At 45.2% G+C, this 17,773-nt stretch overlaps 1 protein-coding gene across 10 annotated transcripts in view; it reads left to right on the top strand.

The window, feature by feature from the left end:
• Positions 1–17,773, top strand: part of samd11 (sterile alpha motif domain containing 11) — a 194,513-nt gene that overhangs the window by 152,035 nt on the left and 24,705 nt on the right. For 8 of the 10 annotated variants that reach the window (XM_067970314.1, XM_067970315.1, XM_067970317.1 and 5 more), the window contains 4 exons: positions 11,686–11,801; positions 12,933–13,011; positions 15,207–15,251; positions 15,395–16,095. In XM_067970314.1, coding sequence (XP_067826415.1) covers positions 11,686–11,801; positions 12,933–13,011; positions 15,207–15,251; positions 15,395–16,095 — 941 coding nt within the window. The remainder of the gene's footprint in view (positions 1–11,685; positions 11,802–12,932; positions 13,012–15,206; positions 15,252–15,394; positions 16,096–17,773) is intronic. The other 2 variants (XM_067970316.1, XM_067970319.1) reach the window with 1 other exon arrangement.

The raw sequence follows: 17,773 nt of genomic DNA, 5'->3' as shown, positions 1-17,773 counted from the left end.
AGTTGGGGTACTAGAGGGGTGAGCATTAATAGGAGAGTTAGGGTACTAGAGGGGTGAGCATTAATGGGAGAGTTAGGGTACTGGAGGGGTGAGCATTAATAGGAGAGTTAGGGTACTGGAGGGGTGAGCATTAATGGGAGAGTTAGGGTACTGGAGGGGTGAGCATTAATGGGAGAGTTAGGGTACTGGAGGGGTGAGCATTAATGGGAGAGTTAGGGTACTAGAGGGGTGAGCATTAATGGGAGAGTTAGGGTACTGGAGGGGTGAGCATTAATAGGAGAGTTGGGGTACTAGAGGGTGAGCATTAATAGGAGAGTTGGGGTACTAGAGGGTGAGCATTAATAGGAGAGTTAGGGTACTGGAGGGGTGAGCATTAATAGGAGAGTTAGGGTACTGGAGGGGTGAGCATTAATAGGAGAGTTGGGGTACTAGAGGGTGAGCATTAATAGGAGAGTTGGGGTACTAGAGGGGTGAGCATTAATAGGAGAGTTAGGGTACTAGAGGGGTGAGCATTAATGGGAGAGTTAGGGTACTGGAGGGGTGAGCATTAATAGGAGAGTTAGGGTACTGGAGGGGTGAGCATTAATAGGAGAGTTGGGGTACTAGAGGGTGAGCATTAATAGGAGAGTTAGGGTACTAGAGGGGTGAGCATTAATAGGAGAGTTGGGGTACTAGAGGGGTGAGCATTAATAGGAGAGTTAGGGTACTAGAGGGGTGAGCATTAATGGGAGAGTTAGGGTACTGGAGGGGTGAGCATTAATAGGAGAGTTGGGGTACTAGAGGGTGAGCATTAATAGGAGAGTTAGGGTACTAGAGGGTGAGCATTAATGGGAGAGTTAGGGTACTGGAGGGGTGAGCATTAATAGGAGAGTTGGGGTACTAGAGGGTGAGCATTAATAGGAGAGTTAGGGTACTAGAGAGACGAGCATTAATAGGAGAGTTAGGGTACTAGAGGGGTGAGCATTAATGGGAGAGTTGGGGTACTAGAGGGGTGAGCATTAATAGGAGAGTTAGGGTACTAGAGGGGTGAGCATTAATAGGAGAGTTAGGGTACTAGAGGGGTGAGCATTAATAGGAGAGTTAGGGTACTAGAGGGTGAGCATTAATAGGAGAGTTAGGGTACTAGAGGGGTGAGCATTAATAGGAGAGTTAGGGTACTAGAGGGGTGAGGGTCAATAGGCCAAATGCCCTTTGCTCATCCTTAAAGTCAGCTTGTTTGGTGATTTTGTGCCAAATATGGTCAATAATGAAGTACTGTGCTGAGATTGCTGGGAAACTGGGGAAGCCATGTTGGAAGGTGATTGGGAGGGAGAGGGTTAAGTCGGTAAAACTAACAGCATGTCTGGGGGGACCGTTCCCTATGATTACAGCTAATTACGATCGAATGTACGCCTCCTTCTTGCTGTTACCATGCCGGTTTAATTGAGTGTTATTCATCTGCAGGCTGTCCACGGTGGCAGAAGCAATTGGCAGGCTGCAATTCCTTGAGCCCCGCGGCCGGCCGGGGACCTGGCTAATTGTGAGGCCTCGGGGATTAGGGCAGGTGATTACACAGTTCAGAGTGTAATTACATAAGCAATGCTTGGCTGCTGCCCCAGCTCTAAGGCTAAGGTCACAAGCTGAGTTACCTGAGATTAATCTCAGCTGCCAGCAAGTGCAAGGTACTAGCAGAGCACTTATATGATTAGCATTAACATTCAGTAGCACCAAATCGATTAGTAGCTTCTCTCAGACAGTCCGTGCCGCACAATTAGTTTAGAGGGGCAATAGGAGCATCTTTATTACAGTACCATCATTTTTATCCTGTCAGTTTTTAACACCCTCAATATTAACAACTGACAATCAAGAGCCTAAAATCAAAATAAATTTTTAAGAACTGATAGACAACGGGAAACAAAACAAGGAGCAGACGACTCGTGTTGCAATATTCTCATTCAAGCATCATTGAGTTTTTCCAAAAATTCAAAATCTCCCCACTCCTGATTTGTTTTGTTCACATTCGTGTATTTTGTGGTGTCATTGTATGATTTGATTGCGTAGTGCTCATGGGAGAGTACCATGGTTCACTACCATGACCCTGCATGTTAAGATGGAGTTAAGGTACAGATCGGCTATGATCTAATTGAATGGCGGAACAGGCTTGAGGGGCTGAATGGCCTACTCCTGCTCCTAATTTCTTTCCTATGTGCTTGGGACCAGTCAATGCATTTCTAAGAGTTGAAGCAATTTGTTTTTGCCTGGTTGAGTTGGCGGGAAGGGACGCCTCACATCGTGGTCCTGCTGATTGGTCATGTTGTCCTGTGTTGGTTTCTCTTTTCCTGGGAAGTGTTTTAGATGTTTGGGAAGGGTTTCAGGGGGTTGGGGGTGCAGGATACCTGGTATTTTCCCAAGTCCACATGGAACCTGAGCAATATGTAATAGGTGTTTCAGCAACATGTTCCATATTGGTGAAAGGGGGAGGGTTGCACTGTACTGCTACAGGGGCTGCACCTTCTTCCAGCCATCAATGAGAGCTTTGCTAATCTGCATTCTAGGCTACCTTTTTTTGATGTTACCATTAAGTACTAATCCAGATTATGTTCTGCACCGGGTTGAATCTGGATTTGTAAAACTTTCAAAAACATCAGGATACACTGGATTATTTACAATAAAAATTTAATATTCACAATCAAAATAAATTTTAAGAACAGAATGACAGCACACAATTTCGGAACAGAAGTAGGCCATTCAGCCCCTCGGGCCTGCTCTGCCATCCAGTTAGATCATGGCTGATCTGTATCTTAACTCCATTTACCCGCCTTTGCTCCATATCCCTTGGTACCCTTACCTAACAAAAATCTAGCGATCTCAGCCATGAAAATTTCAAATGACCCAGAATCCACAGACTTTTGGGGGGAGCGACTACAAAAAAAGGAGCAGACGAGTACTGTGGCAATATTTTTATTCGAGCAGAGTGATGTTTTTCAGAAAATTCTAAATCTACTGACCACTGATTTTCTTTTCTTGCATTAAATTTTCACGGGTTTCGTGCAGTTACCTATTTTTGTGGTGCTGTTGTATGTTTTGATTGTGGGATGCCTGTGGGTCATTATCCTGATTCACTGCCGTGCCTGTGCGTAGAATCGTAGACTCTTGCAGCACAGAAGGAGGCCATTTGGCCCATCATGCTGTGCCAGCTGTTGCAAGAGCTTTCTAATTAGTCCCACTCCCCTGCTCTTTCCCCAAATTTTTCCCCTTCAAGTATTTATCTAATTCCCCTTTTGAAAGTTACTATAGAATCTGCTTCCACCACCCTTTCAGGCAGTGTGATCCAGATCTTAACAATTCGCTGCGTAAAAAAACATTCTGCTCATCTTCCCTCTGGTTCTTTTGCCAATTACCTTAAATCCGTGTGCTCTTGTTACCGAGCCTCCTGCCAGTGGAAACAGTTTCTCCTGATTAACTCTATCACAACCCCATATAATTTTGAAAACCTCTTATTTAAATGTCCCCTTAACCTTCTCTGCTCTAAGGAGAACAATCCCAGCTACTCTAGTCTCTCCACATAACTGAAGTGCACGTGCATGTCGCAGTGCAGAATGTGTCGGCTAAAGTTGACCTGTTGAACACTGCGCTGTGTCCATCTTTTCAACATACAGCCTGTCGGAACACCGGCTGCATTTTAAGTGGGATGTCTCACCAGCGCATTCTCTTTCTGATTTAATGAAATAGTTACAATGGTGAAAGAAAGACGGTTATCTTCACTTTGGAGGTGCGCTGTTGATAATTCACATTTTCTGCAATAATTACCTCATTAAGCAAGGCCAAGCAGCTAAGCATAAATAAAGTTTAAGTGTAAATTAATGAACAACAGGCAGCTTCCAAAGTCTGGCAGAATTTTGTTGATTTTTTTTTTCCCCCTCCCTTATGTTAAAACAATTCAGAAAAGAAGTCAATGCTAAAGCAGCACGATTTTCACCAACAGAGGAGAGCATGGGTCATCAATGAATCAAACTGCACTGTTCCGTAAAGATAAATTGTCCTCAATACAGTCCAAGCAGCATTTTTCGTGCCCTTCCTATAATCCCCCTACCTAAGAATGCAGAACATTTTTCACAAATCTCTTGTCACTCATTCCGCTTGCGCATTGAACCATCCGAGTTATCTTTTAGCGATGCAGCCCCTTCACCATTTTGCTCCTTCCATGTTTCTTTTTGCATCGAGTTGCTTCTAAGCCTGAGAAATTACTAGAATTCACCTCGTGTCAGCCATTTCTGACATAACAATCTCTAGTCATCTTCGAGGCATATTGTTTTCGAAAGAGATGCTTCTTGCTTTCTTCATTCTCTTCAACTTGGAGCGATTGGCTACTGTCACGGTGGTCCCATCTGCCACCTTCTGAAATTGTCCCACCAAAGATGTACAAATGTATCTGTATGCTGGGTAAACCTCTAAAAGGAGCAATTTCAGAATATTCGGGTTTTCCATTCCTCTTAAGGCAAAATTTCCATCTTGTCTCCTTTTATGTTTAGGACACAGCCTTGCTTGCTTGCTGTCCAAGTATTTGGTTAATTTCTAGGTATCATCCCTGCTTTTAGCAATACAATCATTAACAAATCTTGAGTTGTTTACAGAATGGCGTCTGAATTTAACATCTATGTTTGTGTCATTTAGGCAGCTCTTGATAATTGCAGCCAACATTTCTCTAAAGAAGTTCTAAATATTCCAGTGCATCCCAGGTTTAGATTTTTTTACGTTTGGGAATTTTATGCAGCAGCTTCTCCCCGGTATTCTCCCTCCGGATGAGATGTTAAACCGAGGCCCCGTCAGCCCTCTCAGGTGGACATGAAAGATCCCATGGCACTATTTCGAAGAAGAGAAAAAGAGTAAAACCAGAAAATGCTGGAAACACTCAGTAAGTGAGGCAGCATCTGTGGAGAAAGAAACAGAGTTAACGTTTCAGCTCGATGACCCTTTGTCGACCTGAAACGTTAACTCTGATTCTTTCTCCACAGATGCTGCCTGACTTGCTGAGTGTTTCCAGCATTTTCTGTGTTTATTTCAGATTTCCAGCACCCGCAGTATTTTGCTTTTGAAGAGAAAAGATGTTCTCCCCAGTGTTCTGGAAAATGTTTATCCCTCGACCAACATCACTAAAAACAGACGGTCTGGTTATTATTGCATTGCTGTTTGTGAGACCTTGCTGTGTGCAAACTGGCTGTCGCGTTTCCCTACAGTGACTACAGCTCAAAAGTACTTCATTGGCTGTAAAGCGCTTTGGGACGTCCTGAGGTCATAAAAGGTGTCATATAAAATGCAAGTCTTTCTTTCTTTCCTTCCATGTGAAATATTACCACAATGCTTTCTATCTCAGCCAAGAGGGTTTCCTGTATTAAACACATTGTGGAGACACAATGGAACGATTCTTTTCTCCTCCTCGTGGTAGTTAATCATCCTGCTGGGCCTGGTGACAGGCTTAATTCTATTCTAATTCCCATCTTGGCAAAAACATTATCATCACTAAGGAAGACAGAACTTGTATTTCTATTGCACTTTACCTTGTCTCTCAGGACATCCTTAAGTACTTCAAATCCAAATTGAAGAGCGGTAATTCTTGTTAAGTGGGTAAATGCAGCAGCCAATTTGAACACCGCAGAGACCTGCAAACAGTGGTGAAATAAATGACCAGTTAGTGATGTTAGTTGAGGGAGGAATGTTGTCCAGGACACTAGGAGAACTCCCTGCTGTCTTCACGTAGCGCACAAGGTCTTTTATGCCCACCTCATTGTTGGAAAAGACTACAATATCGCCTGGCCCTTCCTCACCCAATCTCCTGGTCTCTCTGGATTTGGGCTGTGGTGATTCCAGGAGCAAAAGGTGTTTTATTTTTCCTGCAGCTTGTGAAACATGAACCTCCCTATTCAGGCCCTGAGAATGCACCAACATTCAGTGATACAGCCATTGTAGAGGCCAGTCAGCGGGACAACAATTAGCCGGCTTTCTGAAGCCCATTACTCAGCTTATAATTGTATGGAAGTTTCCCCTTTGTTGCTTTGAAATGCCGTTGATGATATTTTTGTTGAGGTGTAATGAGGTTCCTCTGTGTACACCAGGCTGAGTGGGGGCTACACCACCTCAATGTTTCATTTTCTGGATGATTCTTACAAATACACCCTCTGACGCATTGACTGTGGAACTGGTTCCAACTGGTTTGTACTTGCTTTCTATAAGTGGATAACCTATTTAGCCATTAGATTGTACAAGAATCTGCAGATCTATGGGGAAAGAGCAGGGGAGTAGGACTAAATGGATAGCTCTTTCAAAAAGCCGGCAAAGGAACGATGGGCCAAATGGCCTCCTGTGCTGTATCATTCTATGAAGACTATTTCAGAGCATATTGATTTCTAGGCTTTATTATTTTAATATTGTTACATAAGGAATTGCTCTTTTTTTCCCCTTTCTGTAAAATCTGAGTATCTTGTAAAGAGTGTCATCATGAGGATGCAGTTAATATGCAAAGTGCAGGTAACCAAAACCTAAAAGAACTTCGTAATGACTCCCTCCCCAATACAGACACTAGCTTTAATGCTGGAGTTCTTCCCGGTGTCCTGGCCAATATTTATCCCTCACCCAATACGTTATTGTCACATTGCTGTTAGTGGGACCTTGCTGTGTGACAATTGGCTGCTGCGTTTCCTACATTACAACAGTGACTACACTTCAAAAAAATACTTAAATAGCTGTAAAGCACTTTGGGATGTCCTGAGGTCGTGAAAAGCGTGATATAAATGCAAGAGTTTCTTTCTTTACTCAGAAATTATAGCACAAAGGAGGCCATTCAGCCACCATACCAGTGCCATAGCTAACTCTTCACCTGGAGCTATCTAATCCAATTCCCTGCCTTTTCCCCATTTTCCTTTTACAGAAAACGACAGCACAAAAGAAAATCAGAAATGCATTCTGCACTGCCCTAAGAACTGGATACTCTTTGACTTGCCAGGGTCTCTGATTTCCACAGTAGATTGTCATCTGCTCTCTTCGCACTGCACTGTACATGTTGACAATCCTTGCTGGGTGTTGGGTTGACACAAACAAGCACATTTTCCACTCACTGGCGGACTAACCACATAGAATAACTGTCTCGCCAGTCGTGGCCTATTGTGAGCTAAAAATGTAATGAGAAGGTAGCAGCTGTGCATGTTGAGAATATTACCTTAGTTAGCTGGCGCCTCGGCTAACCCATTGTGTTTGTTGAAATGTTCTTCATAATGACAGTTATCAAGATTGGCTCGCAGTTCATTTGATATCTCATTCTTAAATACTGAATTTCTTGATTGACATATTTTTCCTCATTACCATGAGTTGGGAAGACTGGATGTTTTATTCAGTATATATATCGCCACAGGCACACGGAGTGCCATTGACCTCCTTGGTCAGTGGTTCTTATCATTCCTTTGAGCATCAAGGAGCACCCTTTCCTTCCCCCCACCCCAACAAACTTTTTCCTCTCCTCTCCAAAACGTACTCACTTTTGCTGGGGCACAGTTACATGGTCTTCAGCAGCCCTCTCTTCCTCACAGTTCTTCACGTGTTAATCTAGACTATTTGACTATGGGGGGCATCCCAGTTAATCCCAATCCTGACTGGGGGATAGACCCAGTCCAGCATAAGTCAGACACTTTCCCATGTTATTCCAGACTAGGCCCACCTCTCAGTCTAGTTGCCTTCTCTCCACACCCCCCCTCCTTCCCGTGAACACCATTCTTCAGCTGACATGGGTGATAACCCCTTTCCAGGACACTACCATGGTTATTCTTGAACCTGTGTCTAGAATGAGTGTTGAGTGTATGTAGCACCCTGATGTAAAGGTTATCAATCTTGGCTGAGTGGTAGCACTCGAGCTTCTAAGTCAAAGGTCAGAGTCAGAAGTTGGTTCAAGCCCCACTGCAGAGACCTGAGCATATAATCTAGGCTGACACTTCAGTGCTGCAATGTTGGAAGTGCCGTCTTTCAGATGAGACGTTAAAGTGAGGTCCTGTTGACCCTCTCAGGTGGATGCAAAGTCATAAAAGAGCAAGGCAGTTTTCCTGGTGTCCTGGCCAACATTCATCCCTCAACCAACACCACCGAAACAGACTAACTGATTATTCATCTCATTGCTGTTTGTGGGACCTTGCTGTGCGTAAATTGGCTAATGTGGTTGCCCACAAAACAGGGACTACACGTCAAAAGTAATTCATTAGCTGTGAAATGCTTTGGGAACTCCTTAGGACACGAACAGTGCTATATAAAATCCCTGTTGTTCTTCAAAAAAAAAATGCTATGGACCTTTTACATCCATCTGAACAGGGAGATGGAACCTCAGTTTAATGTCTCATCCGAAAGATGTGCCAATCCATCACCGGCATCTCCACATCATGACTGCAAACATTGTTTTTCACATCGTTCACCTGACGAAGGAGGAAGCCTCCGAAAGCTTGTGAATTTAAAATAAAATTGCTGGACTATAACTTGGTGTTGTAAAATTGTTTACAAATGTTTGCAGTACCTTTGTTCTAGGTGCATGCTCTAGGCTCTGGATGTGTCTCTATTGTCACTGCTTTAAGTAGAGCCACCAAGAACCACAATTCAGATGGGGGCTGAGAGGCGATGAATTGCTTCCCTCCCTCCTACAATCGTCATGATTTTAAAACCCAAACTTGCCATCACCTAATAACTACTTTCTGATTTATTTTGTCCTCCACCATGAATTTTGTTTTTATTTAATATTTTAAAAATATGCCTCACTTTAACATAAAGTCCCGGTCAAACCAAGAGGAAGCAAGACTTCCCCCAACTAAGGCCAATGAGTTTGACTACCAGCACTGGGACTCAAAGTCTCCCTCTTCTGGTTGGATGTCTGCTTTCCACTGTTCCTATTTTAATCTGTATCTGTGCTGACAGGAGATTAGTTTCATTTTCCTTTGGCTCCCGTTCTCTCTTGAAGCCACGTGCTTCCCATGAGTTACAATTCCATTGGTGGCAATCACCCTTCAGCATTTTGGCCAAATGGTCATTCCTCATTTGCGACCCGGGCAGTGAGTGTTGATGAGCTGTTTGTGAGGGACGTAACAACTGAGACTGACCCTGTCCTCAGCTGTCATCTGCAAACGTGCACCACCAGTAGGGGTTGGCTGTATAGCAGTCAGGAATAGGAACACTGACTGATTTTACCTTCCTTAACCCAAAGGTACTAGGGTCAGTTATAAAACACTTGCAGTCACCCATGCTGAGATCAGTCAACGCAGTACAGCACGGAGGTCGAACTTGGGACCTGGTCTGTATGGCTCGGAGGCAGAGAGCCACCTTTGAGCCATCAAGTTGGCTGGACATGTTCCCTTTTTTTTTAATACACCTTTGAAGTCTGTCGCTTTCACACAACTTCTTGAAGACATTATTAGTAAGGGTTCTGGACTGGCCCAACATGATGACCATTAATGCTCTATACTAGGACAGGAGGACGATCGCAACCTTGGTCAAACCAAGAAGAAGCAAGACTCCCCATGGAGTGGAAACATTTGGTGTTGATATAGTGCTGGTCTTCAGCAGTCCTACTGAGAACTAGGAATAGGCTAGTAGACCAAATGCTGGGTGACTGTGGCAGTGAAGGCATGACTACAAGAGACATGTTCAGCCCTGCTTCCAGGCCGTTATTTTAATATAAAAGCAAAATACTGCAGATGCTGGAAATCGGAAAGAAAAAGCAGAAAATGCTGGAAGACACTAAGCAAGTCAGGCAGCATCTGTGGAATGAGAAAGAAGAGTTAATATTTCAGGTCGATGACCCTGTATCAGAACTAGCAGAAGTTAGGGATTTAACGGTATTTAAGCAAGTACAGAGCCAGGAAAATTGGGGGCGGGGGGCTGGGGAAGGAAAGAATTAAAGGGAAGGTCTATGATAGGGTGGAGGGCAGGAGTGATTAAATAACAAAATGGATGATGGTGCAAGGCCAAACGGGGGTGGTAATGGGACAAATAAAGAAACAAAAATTGGGTCTGGAGGAGGTGTAAATAGTTCCAGCAGAATAGCAGAGGGGGAGGGAAGCATGGAAGATCTGGCAAAGAGGAGTAGGCTTCCAGGGCCCGGGAATGTGGCGGAGAAAGGCAGGTAAACCCCAAGGGTTGTGGACCATCCCACCAGCCGTGTACCGATAGGGAATCCCCACCCCAAGCACAGCCCACACCTCCTGCACTCAGAGGCTCTGGTGCAGCCATCCTGCATTAGCAGCGTCTGCAGTCTGAGAAAATGGAAGCGGTGGTTCAGATCTGAAGTTGTTAAAGTCGATGTTAAGGCTGGAATGGCTATAAAGTGCCTTATTTTAATTTGTTTGCCTCTATTTCTGTCAATCATGAAAATACTGTGACTAGCCCAAAAAATTCTGCAATAGTTCGAACAGCACTTTTCATTAAATAATTGTTGCATTTTTCAGTTAGTCGTCACCAATGCACGATGCTGCCGAGATAACAGTTAGGGGTTTTGGTTAGAAGAAGGTTGCAGGCAATTTTAAATATTGATAACGCAGGACTCTTCTCCCTGTGGAGTTTGTGCTGGAAATCTGCCTCCCGTGCAGCTGCTGCTTAGACAGAATTTGTTAATAATTAAACACGTTGCGTAGGACCTCCAAAAATATCAGGATATTTCAGAATTTGAGTGTTTATGTAAAATTGCAAATTACAAGCATAATGTTGGCGGTAATGGGTGCATATTTTCAATTGCTGGGTGCTTTCTAATTTTTCTTTTCCTGCTGTAAATTTTCTCCTCTCCCCTTCACTTAAGGCATTGACTCTTTGCAGGGGTGCAATTCTATTGACGTTAAATGTCATCCAAGTAGCCATTCGCAATGCAACAGGGAATTTGGTCATGGGTAACCGAGCCCAATCGTGCGCTCACTTGACATCTACAGACAATGCACATCAAGTACAGGTCATTGGGTAAAGACCGGGACTCTCAACCCTGGCTGATTTTCTCCACTCACCTTCTCCCCATCCTAACCCTTAGTGTTATAAACTGGATAGCCCGGTGGTGAAGGATAGAGTACAAGAGCCTGGTCTCCAGTTGCTTCCAAGCCTTTATTCACAGAGCTCCACATTACCCACTCCACACTCTCGATAAGCTCCCATATAAATGGATACAAGGGAGCCCCCAATTTATACGCACCACCTGAATACAATTAACACTAATTGATATAAATCATATGGGTACAATCCACATGTCGGAGCCAAGACCCTGATGCTGTCCCAGCTGAGATCTGTTCGGATTGGGGGGAATTGAACCAAGGATCTTCCTGGTCAGCTGCTCGCTTGCTGAATTATTCAGGCATAGCGTCCAAATTATGCAAACTAATGAAGCGCCCATTTTTGACACATCTGAATGGGCAACACTGCATGGATCTGAAGAGATAACGTGACAGGACTCTGGGCAAATTTGTGTGTAGTTTGCGTGTCAGTTTCTCATTGAACTTATCGATTACCAATGAGCTTAGCAAAATGGAAGGTAAGAAATCTTTCGAGCAGTGATTTGAAGCGATACCTGAAGGCGATAAGCTAGGAGGGGCGGTTACCAGGGCAGGTGGTGGATGCAAAGATCGCACCATTTTCAAAATTGCGCTGAGGTGATTTAAAATTTTTTTGTATAACCCCTTTTTTCTTTGTCTTTTTTCTTTCCAGGGAAATGTCGCACGCAAACCCTTTGCTTTCACCTCAGAATGCACCACACATTGCTTTAGGTCCCCACCTTAGGCCTCCATTCTTAGGAGTGCATTCAACCCTTTGCCAGACTCCAGGTGAGTACAAAATCATAGCTATAGTGCTAATGGGATATCTTTATTGTTTACTCGCGGGGAACTCTCTCTCTATCTCCCTGGTCCAGGATTATGGTCAGTGGATCAGGTGGACCAGGCTCAGTTGTGGTGCCAGTTGTAGTCCACTGACACTCGTAGTCTAGGCTCACACGTGAAGAATGGCCAGATGGTAGGCTGCTGGAGCTTGTGGAACCTTACCCAGGAATGAGTCAGTGCCATGAGGGGAGGGAGGGGGTGTAAAAATAAGAGAGATACATTCAGAACCATCCACACCTGACTTACAGCAATCTCTGAATAAACCAGAAACTAACTGGGCCACTTTTAAAATTTGGTTCTGAGATGCAGTGGGAAAGAAAGACTTGCCTTTATATGGAACGTCTCCTAGAAACACCTCAAAATGCTTCACCTTCAAAGAATGAAGTGCAGTGACTGTTGTTAGCAGGTAAACCCAGTAACCATTTTGCACACAGGCAGGATCCCACAAACAGCAATGAGATAAATAACCAGTTAATTATGGTGTTTGTAAAGGGAGGAATGTTGGCCAGGACACTGAGAGAACTCCCTTCTCCTCTTCAAATAGTGATGAGGGATCTTTAAAGTCCACCTGAACCACTGGAACAGGAAGATAAGGCCTCGGCTTAACCTCTCATCCGAAGGATCTCTGACAGCACCGCACTCCCTCAGTACTGCATTGGATTGTCAGCCTGGATTAAGTGCTCAAAATCTAATTTCTTAAAGCTGAGAAACAGAAACGGAGAGAAACAGTTAACGTTTCAGATCGGTGACCTTTCATCAGAACTGGAAGATGTTAGAGATTTAACAGTTTATAAGCAAGTACAGAGTCAGGGAAAAGGGAGGGAGGGGAGGAAAGAACAAAGGGGAAGGTCTGTGTTAAGATGGAGGGCAGGATGATGGTGCAAGGCGTCTTAAAAGATGAACTCACTTCAAAAACAACCAATATGCAAATAACTTTTAAATCACACCAAAGGTTTAGTAACACTGAATCGGGCATTAACTGGTTTGTTTTTTTGTAGTTGGCAGGCAAGAAATGTAAGTTTTAATCAGACAATTGAATATTCTTGTTAACTCCTAACTCTCTAACGATCCTTGCAGGTTATGGCTTTTTGCAGCCTGCCCAGGCTGAAATGTTCGCACGGCAACAAGAAATGCTACGGAAGCAGAACCTGGCGAGGTAAGCACATGTTCTATCATCAGGCAGATGTTTTCTGCTTATCACAAGCTGAGGAGTGCCTGCAATGAATAACCAGATCCCCCTGTACCTGGCACCACCCACTAGAGCCCGGCACTGCCAGCTCGCACTCACAGCTGCTTGCTGAGCCTCCCCGTAACAGCCAGGTTGCATCCTAGGTCTGTTACACGTCAATCGAACAATGTTAGGCTTTCTCAACACCCTGCATAGAATTCACTGGTCCTGTGCCCAACCTCAGCTTGATAATTTTGTCTATCAAATATCACAGGACATTTATTGAAAGCACTGCCACCCCAGCAGCATAGTGTCACTCCCAGTCTGCATTTACAAAGAATTAGATAGAATTTACAGCACCGAATCAGGCCATTCGATGTTTAGGCTCCACACGAGCCTCCTCCCACCTTACATCATCTCACCCTATCAACATACCCTTCTATTCCTTTCTCCCTCATGTAATTATCTAGCTTCCCCTTAAATGCATCTATGCTATTCACCTGAACTACTCCATGTGGTAGCAAGTCTGGGTAAAAAAAATTCTCCTGAATTCCCTATTGGATTTATTAGTGACTACCTTATATTTATGGCCCATAATCCATTTTTAACCTGTTTTTCTCCATTCCTGGTACATCGCCCTAATGGCCAATTTTGATGTGTGATCCTAGTCAGCAGAGTATTCGACCAAGCGGGGCATCTCAACCAAGCCTGGATCTGTCCGCACCAATACCCACAAACACTTTGCAGCAAAAGCTACTGACTAGGTTCCCTGGCCAAGACCAGCTAACCTAACACAGGCCACAGATTGAACCTGGGCCCTTCCAAAAGAGAGTCCAGTCCAGCAGAGTGCAGGTGATCCCCGAGAGAAAGGCAGATACAAGCACAGGAGGTAAAGATAGTGGGAGTGAAATAAGGGCAGAAAATGCTGGAAATATTCAGCAGGTGAGGCAGCATCTGTGGAGAGAGAAACAGAGTTAACGTTTCAGGTCGATGACCTTTCGTCAGAACTGGAAGAAGTTAAAGAGTTAGCAGTTTTTAAGCAAGTACAGAGCCGGGGAAGGAGGAGGGGCGAGGAAAGGGAGGGAGAAAAGAACAAAAGTGAAGGTCTGTGATAGGGTGGAGGGCAGGAGTGATTAAATGACGAAAGGGATGATGGTGCAAGGCAGGGAAGGAGGTAACGTGACAAGTAAAGAAATAAAAGATGGGTCTAGAGGAGCTGTAAATGGCAACATCAGAACCATTACCAGCAATTGCTGTTCGAAAAAGCGGACGCAGTGGTTATGATCTGAAGTTATTGAAATCAGTGTTGAGTCTGGAAGATTGTAAAGTGCCTAATAGTGGGAGTGAAGGACGTGCAAGACACAGATAAAGAAGAAAATGTTCTAACGCCACTTTTCCATGTACTGGAGGATGTGATGTTGGCTCTGTTTTCAGGGGCCATCAGATGTTTACTGTTTGCTTGCATTGCTGTGAGGTTGGGTGAGGCAGAATTGTATGCTTGGACTGAGGGCTGCTCTCCCACCCATGTTCTTTGACAGTAAGGCCCCACAAACAGCAATGTGACAATGACCAGATAATCTGTTTTTTAGTGATGTTGTTTGAGGGATAAATATTGGCCCGGACACTGAGGAGAACTCCCCTGCTCTTCTTTGAAATAGAGCCATGGGATCTTTTTTGAGAGGGAAAACGGTTTAACGTCTCATCTGAGATGAGTACAGTGCGGTACAGAGCACTCCCTCGGTACTGCACTGAAGTGTCAGCCTGGATTCTGTGCTCAAGTCTCTGGAGCGGGACTTGAACCCACAACCTTCTGACTCAGAGGCAAGAGTGCTACCCACTGAGCCACGTCTGACACCTGGGGGGGGGGCGATGCCAGGGCACTGGACTCACCTAAGAAACAGCTAGATGCTGCAATGGGGAGATGGTCGGGTTGGTCTTCTGGAGAGAGGAGATGAAGTTGGCCGAGAGGCCGCCTTCATCCACACCGATCTTGTGACTCAGCCGACCAGTTCCTTATCGTGCTTAGATTTTTGATGTGTGATTTTTGAGATGACTCGGCTGACTCAAGACCAGAAGTGTCTCAGCTAGGATTTGCCCGGTGCTGGCCGCTCTGGGCACCGTGCGCTGGATTTCCAACACCCTTGAGAGTTTTTAATTAATAGAATCATATTTTTTCACAACAGAAATGTCCCAGTGATCAGATTGGCTGCTTCGAAGGACCAACATGGGTATCAACCTTTCCATCTGAATTACAGCAGATATTTTTAGATGATGGTCATTTTGCAAAGGAATGTCTCTGGTAGTTAGAAACATTGAGAATTTCTCTCTTTTTCTCCCCCTCCCCCCCCCCCCACCCCCGCTTCCACTTTAGGCTTGAAATGTCCGCTGAGCTTCTCCGTCAGAAAGAGTTTGAAAATATGCACAGGCAGCGAATTCTTGGAGCTGACCCATTGTCCCTACATCCCGGCTTGCCTCCAGATCATCCCGCCCTGCGCAGCATCCACGACATTCCCGAAGGCCACCCGCTGCGGGAGGAGCTGTCCCGTCGGAACGCCATGCTGGTTCTGCGGCATAACACGGCGCCGCTGCTGTCTCTGAACCACGCCATCCCTGGCAGTGCCCCGCAAAAGGAGCCAGGGCGGAAGGGCGCCAGGAAGATGGCCCATCACAGGACAGAAATGCAGTCCGCCAGCGAGGTAAAGGAGCATCCCGAGACCCGGATTCGAGACTGTGTCACTGAGTGCAATGACGAGGAGATGAAGGACTCGGAGAGTGATCCCGAAGGGAGTGATGACAAGCCAGAAAACCTGAAGACTGAGGTGATCAGTTCAGTCCATGAACTCAAGGAGTGCAAAGAGACAATAAAGCCTTGTGAAAGCATTAAGGAAATACACGAGGTGGCAGCCAGTCAGAACCCTCCCTGTGTTTCTACGGGCTCTGACTCTCCAAGCCATCTACTGGGCTCGGGAATCAATGAAAGCAAAGCAAAGTACCTCCCGTCTGCCCCTGCTCCACTCCCTCAGCCTCTTCCGTTTGGATTCCCATATACAGCAAATCCTTACTTTCACACAGGTAAGACCACAAGGGTGGGCATGGCTGTTGTTGTGATTGAGTTAACTTTGTGCTTTTATGTACTTTAAATGTCTGCAGAAGAACCGTGGTTCCCAGGATCTTAATGGGCTGTACATTAAATTGCTAAAGGAAATTAGAAATGCCCTCCATCTATAAAACCATGTGGTCGTTTTGGAGTTAGCTTCCAATGCAGCAGATTTACTGCGGGGTGTGTTTCTCTTCATTTTGCTGCCCTCCTCTCCTGAAGGTGCTGACTCTTGCTGGGGCACAGTTCGACAAACATATACAAGCCCTCGGGTATCTCTCTCAAGTGTCCGGTCTTCATGTGTGAACCTAAACAGTGAGGGTCAACAGGCTATTTAATCATGGAGAGCATTACACCTCAGCCTCTCCTCGTCCTCGCCTTCCGCCTGGATCGGGATCGCGGGCTGATTTTATCGCTCTCCCCCCCCCCCCCCTCTCTCTAGACCAGAGGCCAATTGTAGTACCCCATTACCGTCACCCTGGTTGGGATCAGATAGCTCATCACAGTCTGGGGATTGAAACGGGGACCTTCCTGGTCTGTATGACTCAGTACTCGACTAGGCTCATTTAACCGGTCAGTCATTAGGACAGCTCCTCTAAACACCAAGAATTAACTTCAGATTAGTAGCTGAGTGGAGGGTTCAATTTTATAAGTAGTGTCTGCTCGACCAATGTAACAATCACCTTTGTATTGACATTTTCCAGACTGAGCTGGACAGATTTTGTTGGGTGAGGATATCAAGGGATATGAATTAAAGGCGGGTAAATGGAGTTGAGGTACAGATTAGCCATAATCTAATTAAATGTCGAAACAGGCTCGAGGGGCTGAATGGCCTGCTTCTGTTCCTATATGTACAGCTGGGAATCTCTCTCCAAGCTCATGACATATTTACAATAACAACTTGCATTTATACAGTGACTTTAATGCAATAAGATGTCCCAAGGCTCTTCACAAGAGCGTTATCAAACAAAATTTGACACCGAGCCACATAAAGAGATATTAGGATAGGTGAGAGGCAGGTTTTAAGGAGCATCTTAAAGGAGGAGAGAGAGGTATAAGGCTGGAGAGGTTCAGAGAGGGAATTCCAGAGCTTAGGATCCAGGCAGCTGAAGGCACGGCCGTCAGTGGTGGAGCAATTAAAATCGGGGATGCGCAAAAGGCCAGAATAGGAGGAGCGCTGAGATCTCGGAGGGTTGTAGGGCAGGGGGAGGTTACAGAAATAGGGAGGGGTGAGGCCATGGAGGGATTTGAAAACAAGGGTGAGAATTTTAAAATCGAGGCGTTCCAGGACTGGGACCAATGTGGATCAGCAAGCACAGGGGTGATGGGTGAGCGGGATTTGGTGCGAGTTAGGATACGGGCAGCAGAGTTTTGGATGAGTTCAAGTTTATGGTGGGTGGGAGGCCGGCCAGGAGAGCAACTCCAATGATCTGGTCAGACATGCACCATTGCTATGGCACGTTGCTAGATACCTAGTGCTTTTCAAGTTGCCGAATTGTACTGGCGTTTCACAGTGGTTCAGGGGGACAATTACACGTCTTAATGGCCTTTGCCAGCTGAACACTGTGCTTCCTCGATTTGCTGCTCAACACCATTCCTTCAGCAGCTGCTTCGGTGAGTTCACCAGTGTTATGCTGGCTGCCTGTTACATCA

This window comes from Heptranchias perlo, chromosome 32 (assembly GCF_035084215.1).
Source record: "Heptranchias perlo isolate sHepPer1 chromosome 32, sHepPer1.hap1, whole genome shotgun sequence".
Lineage (NCBI taxonomy): Eukaryota > Metazoa > Chordata > Chondrichthyes > Hexanchiformes > Hexanchidae > Heptranchias > Heptranchias perlo.
Note: the sequence above shows the minus strand (reverse complement) of the source record. Positions and strands in the feature narration are given on the sequence as shown.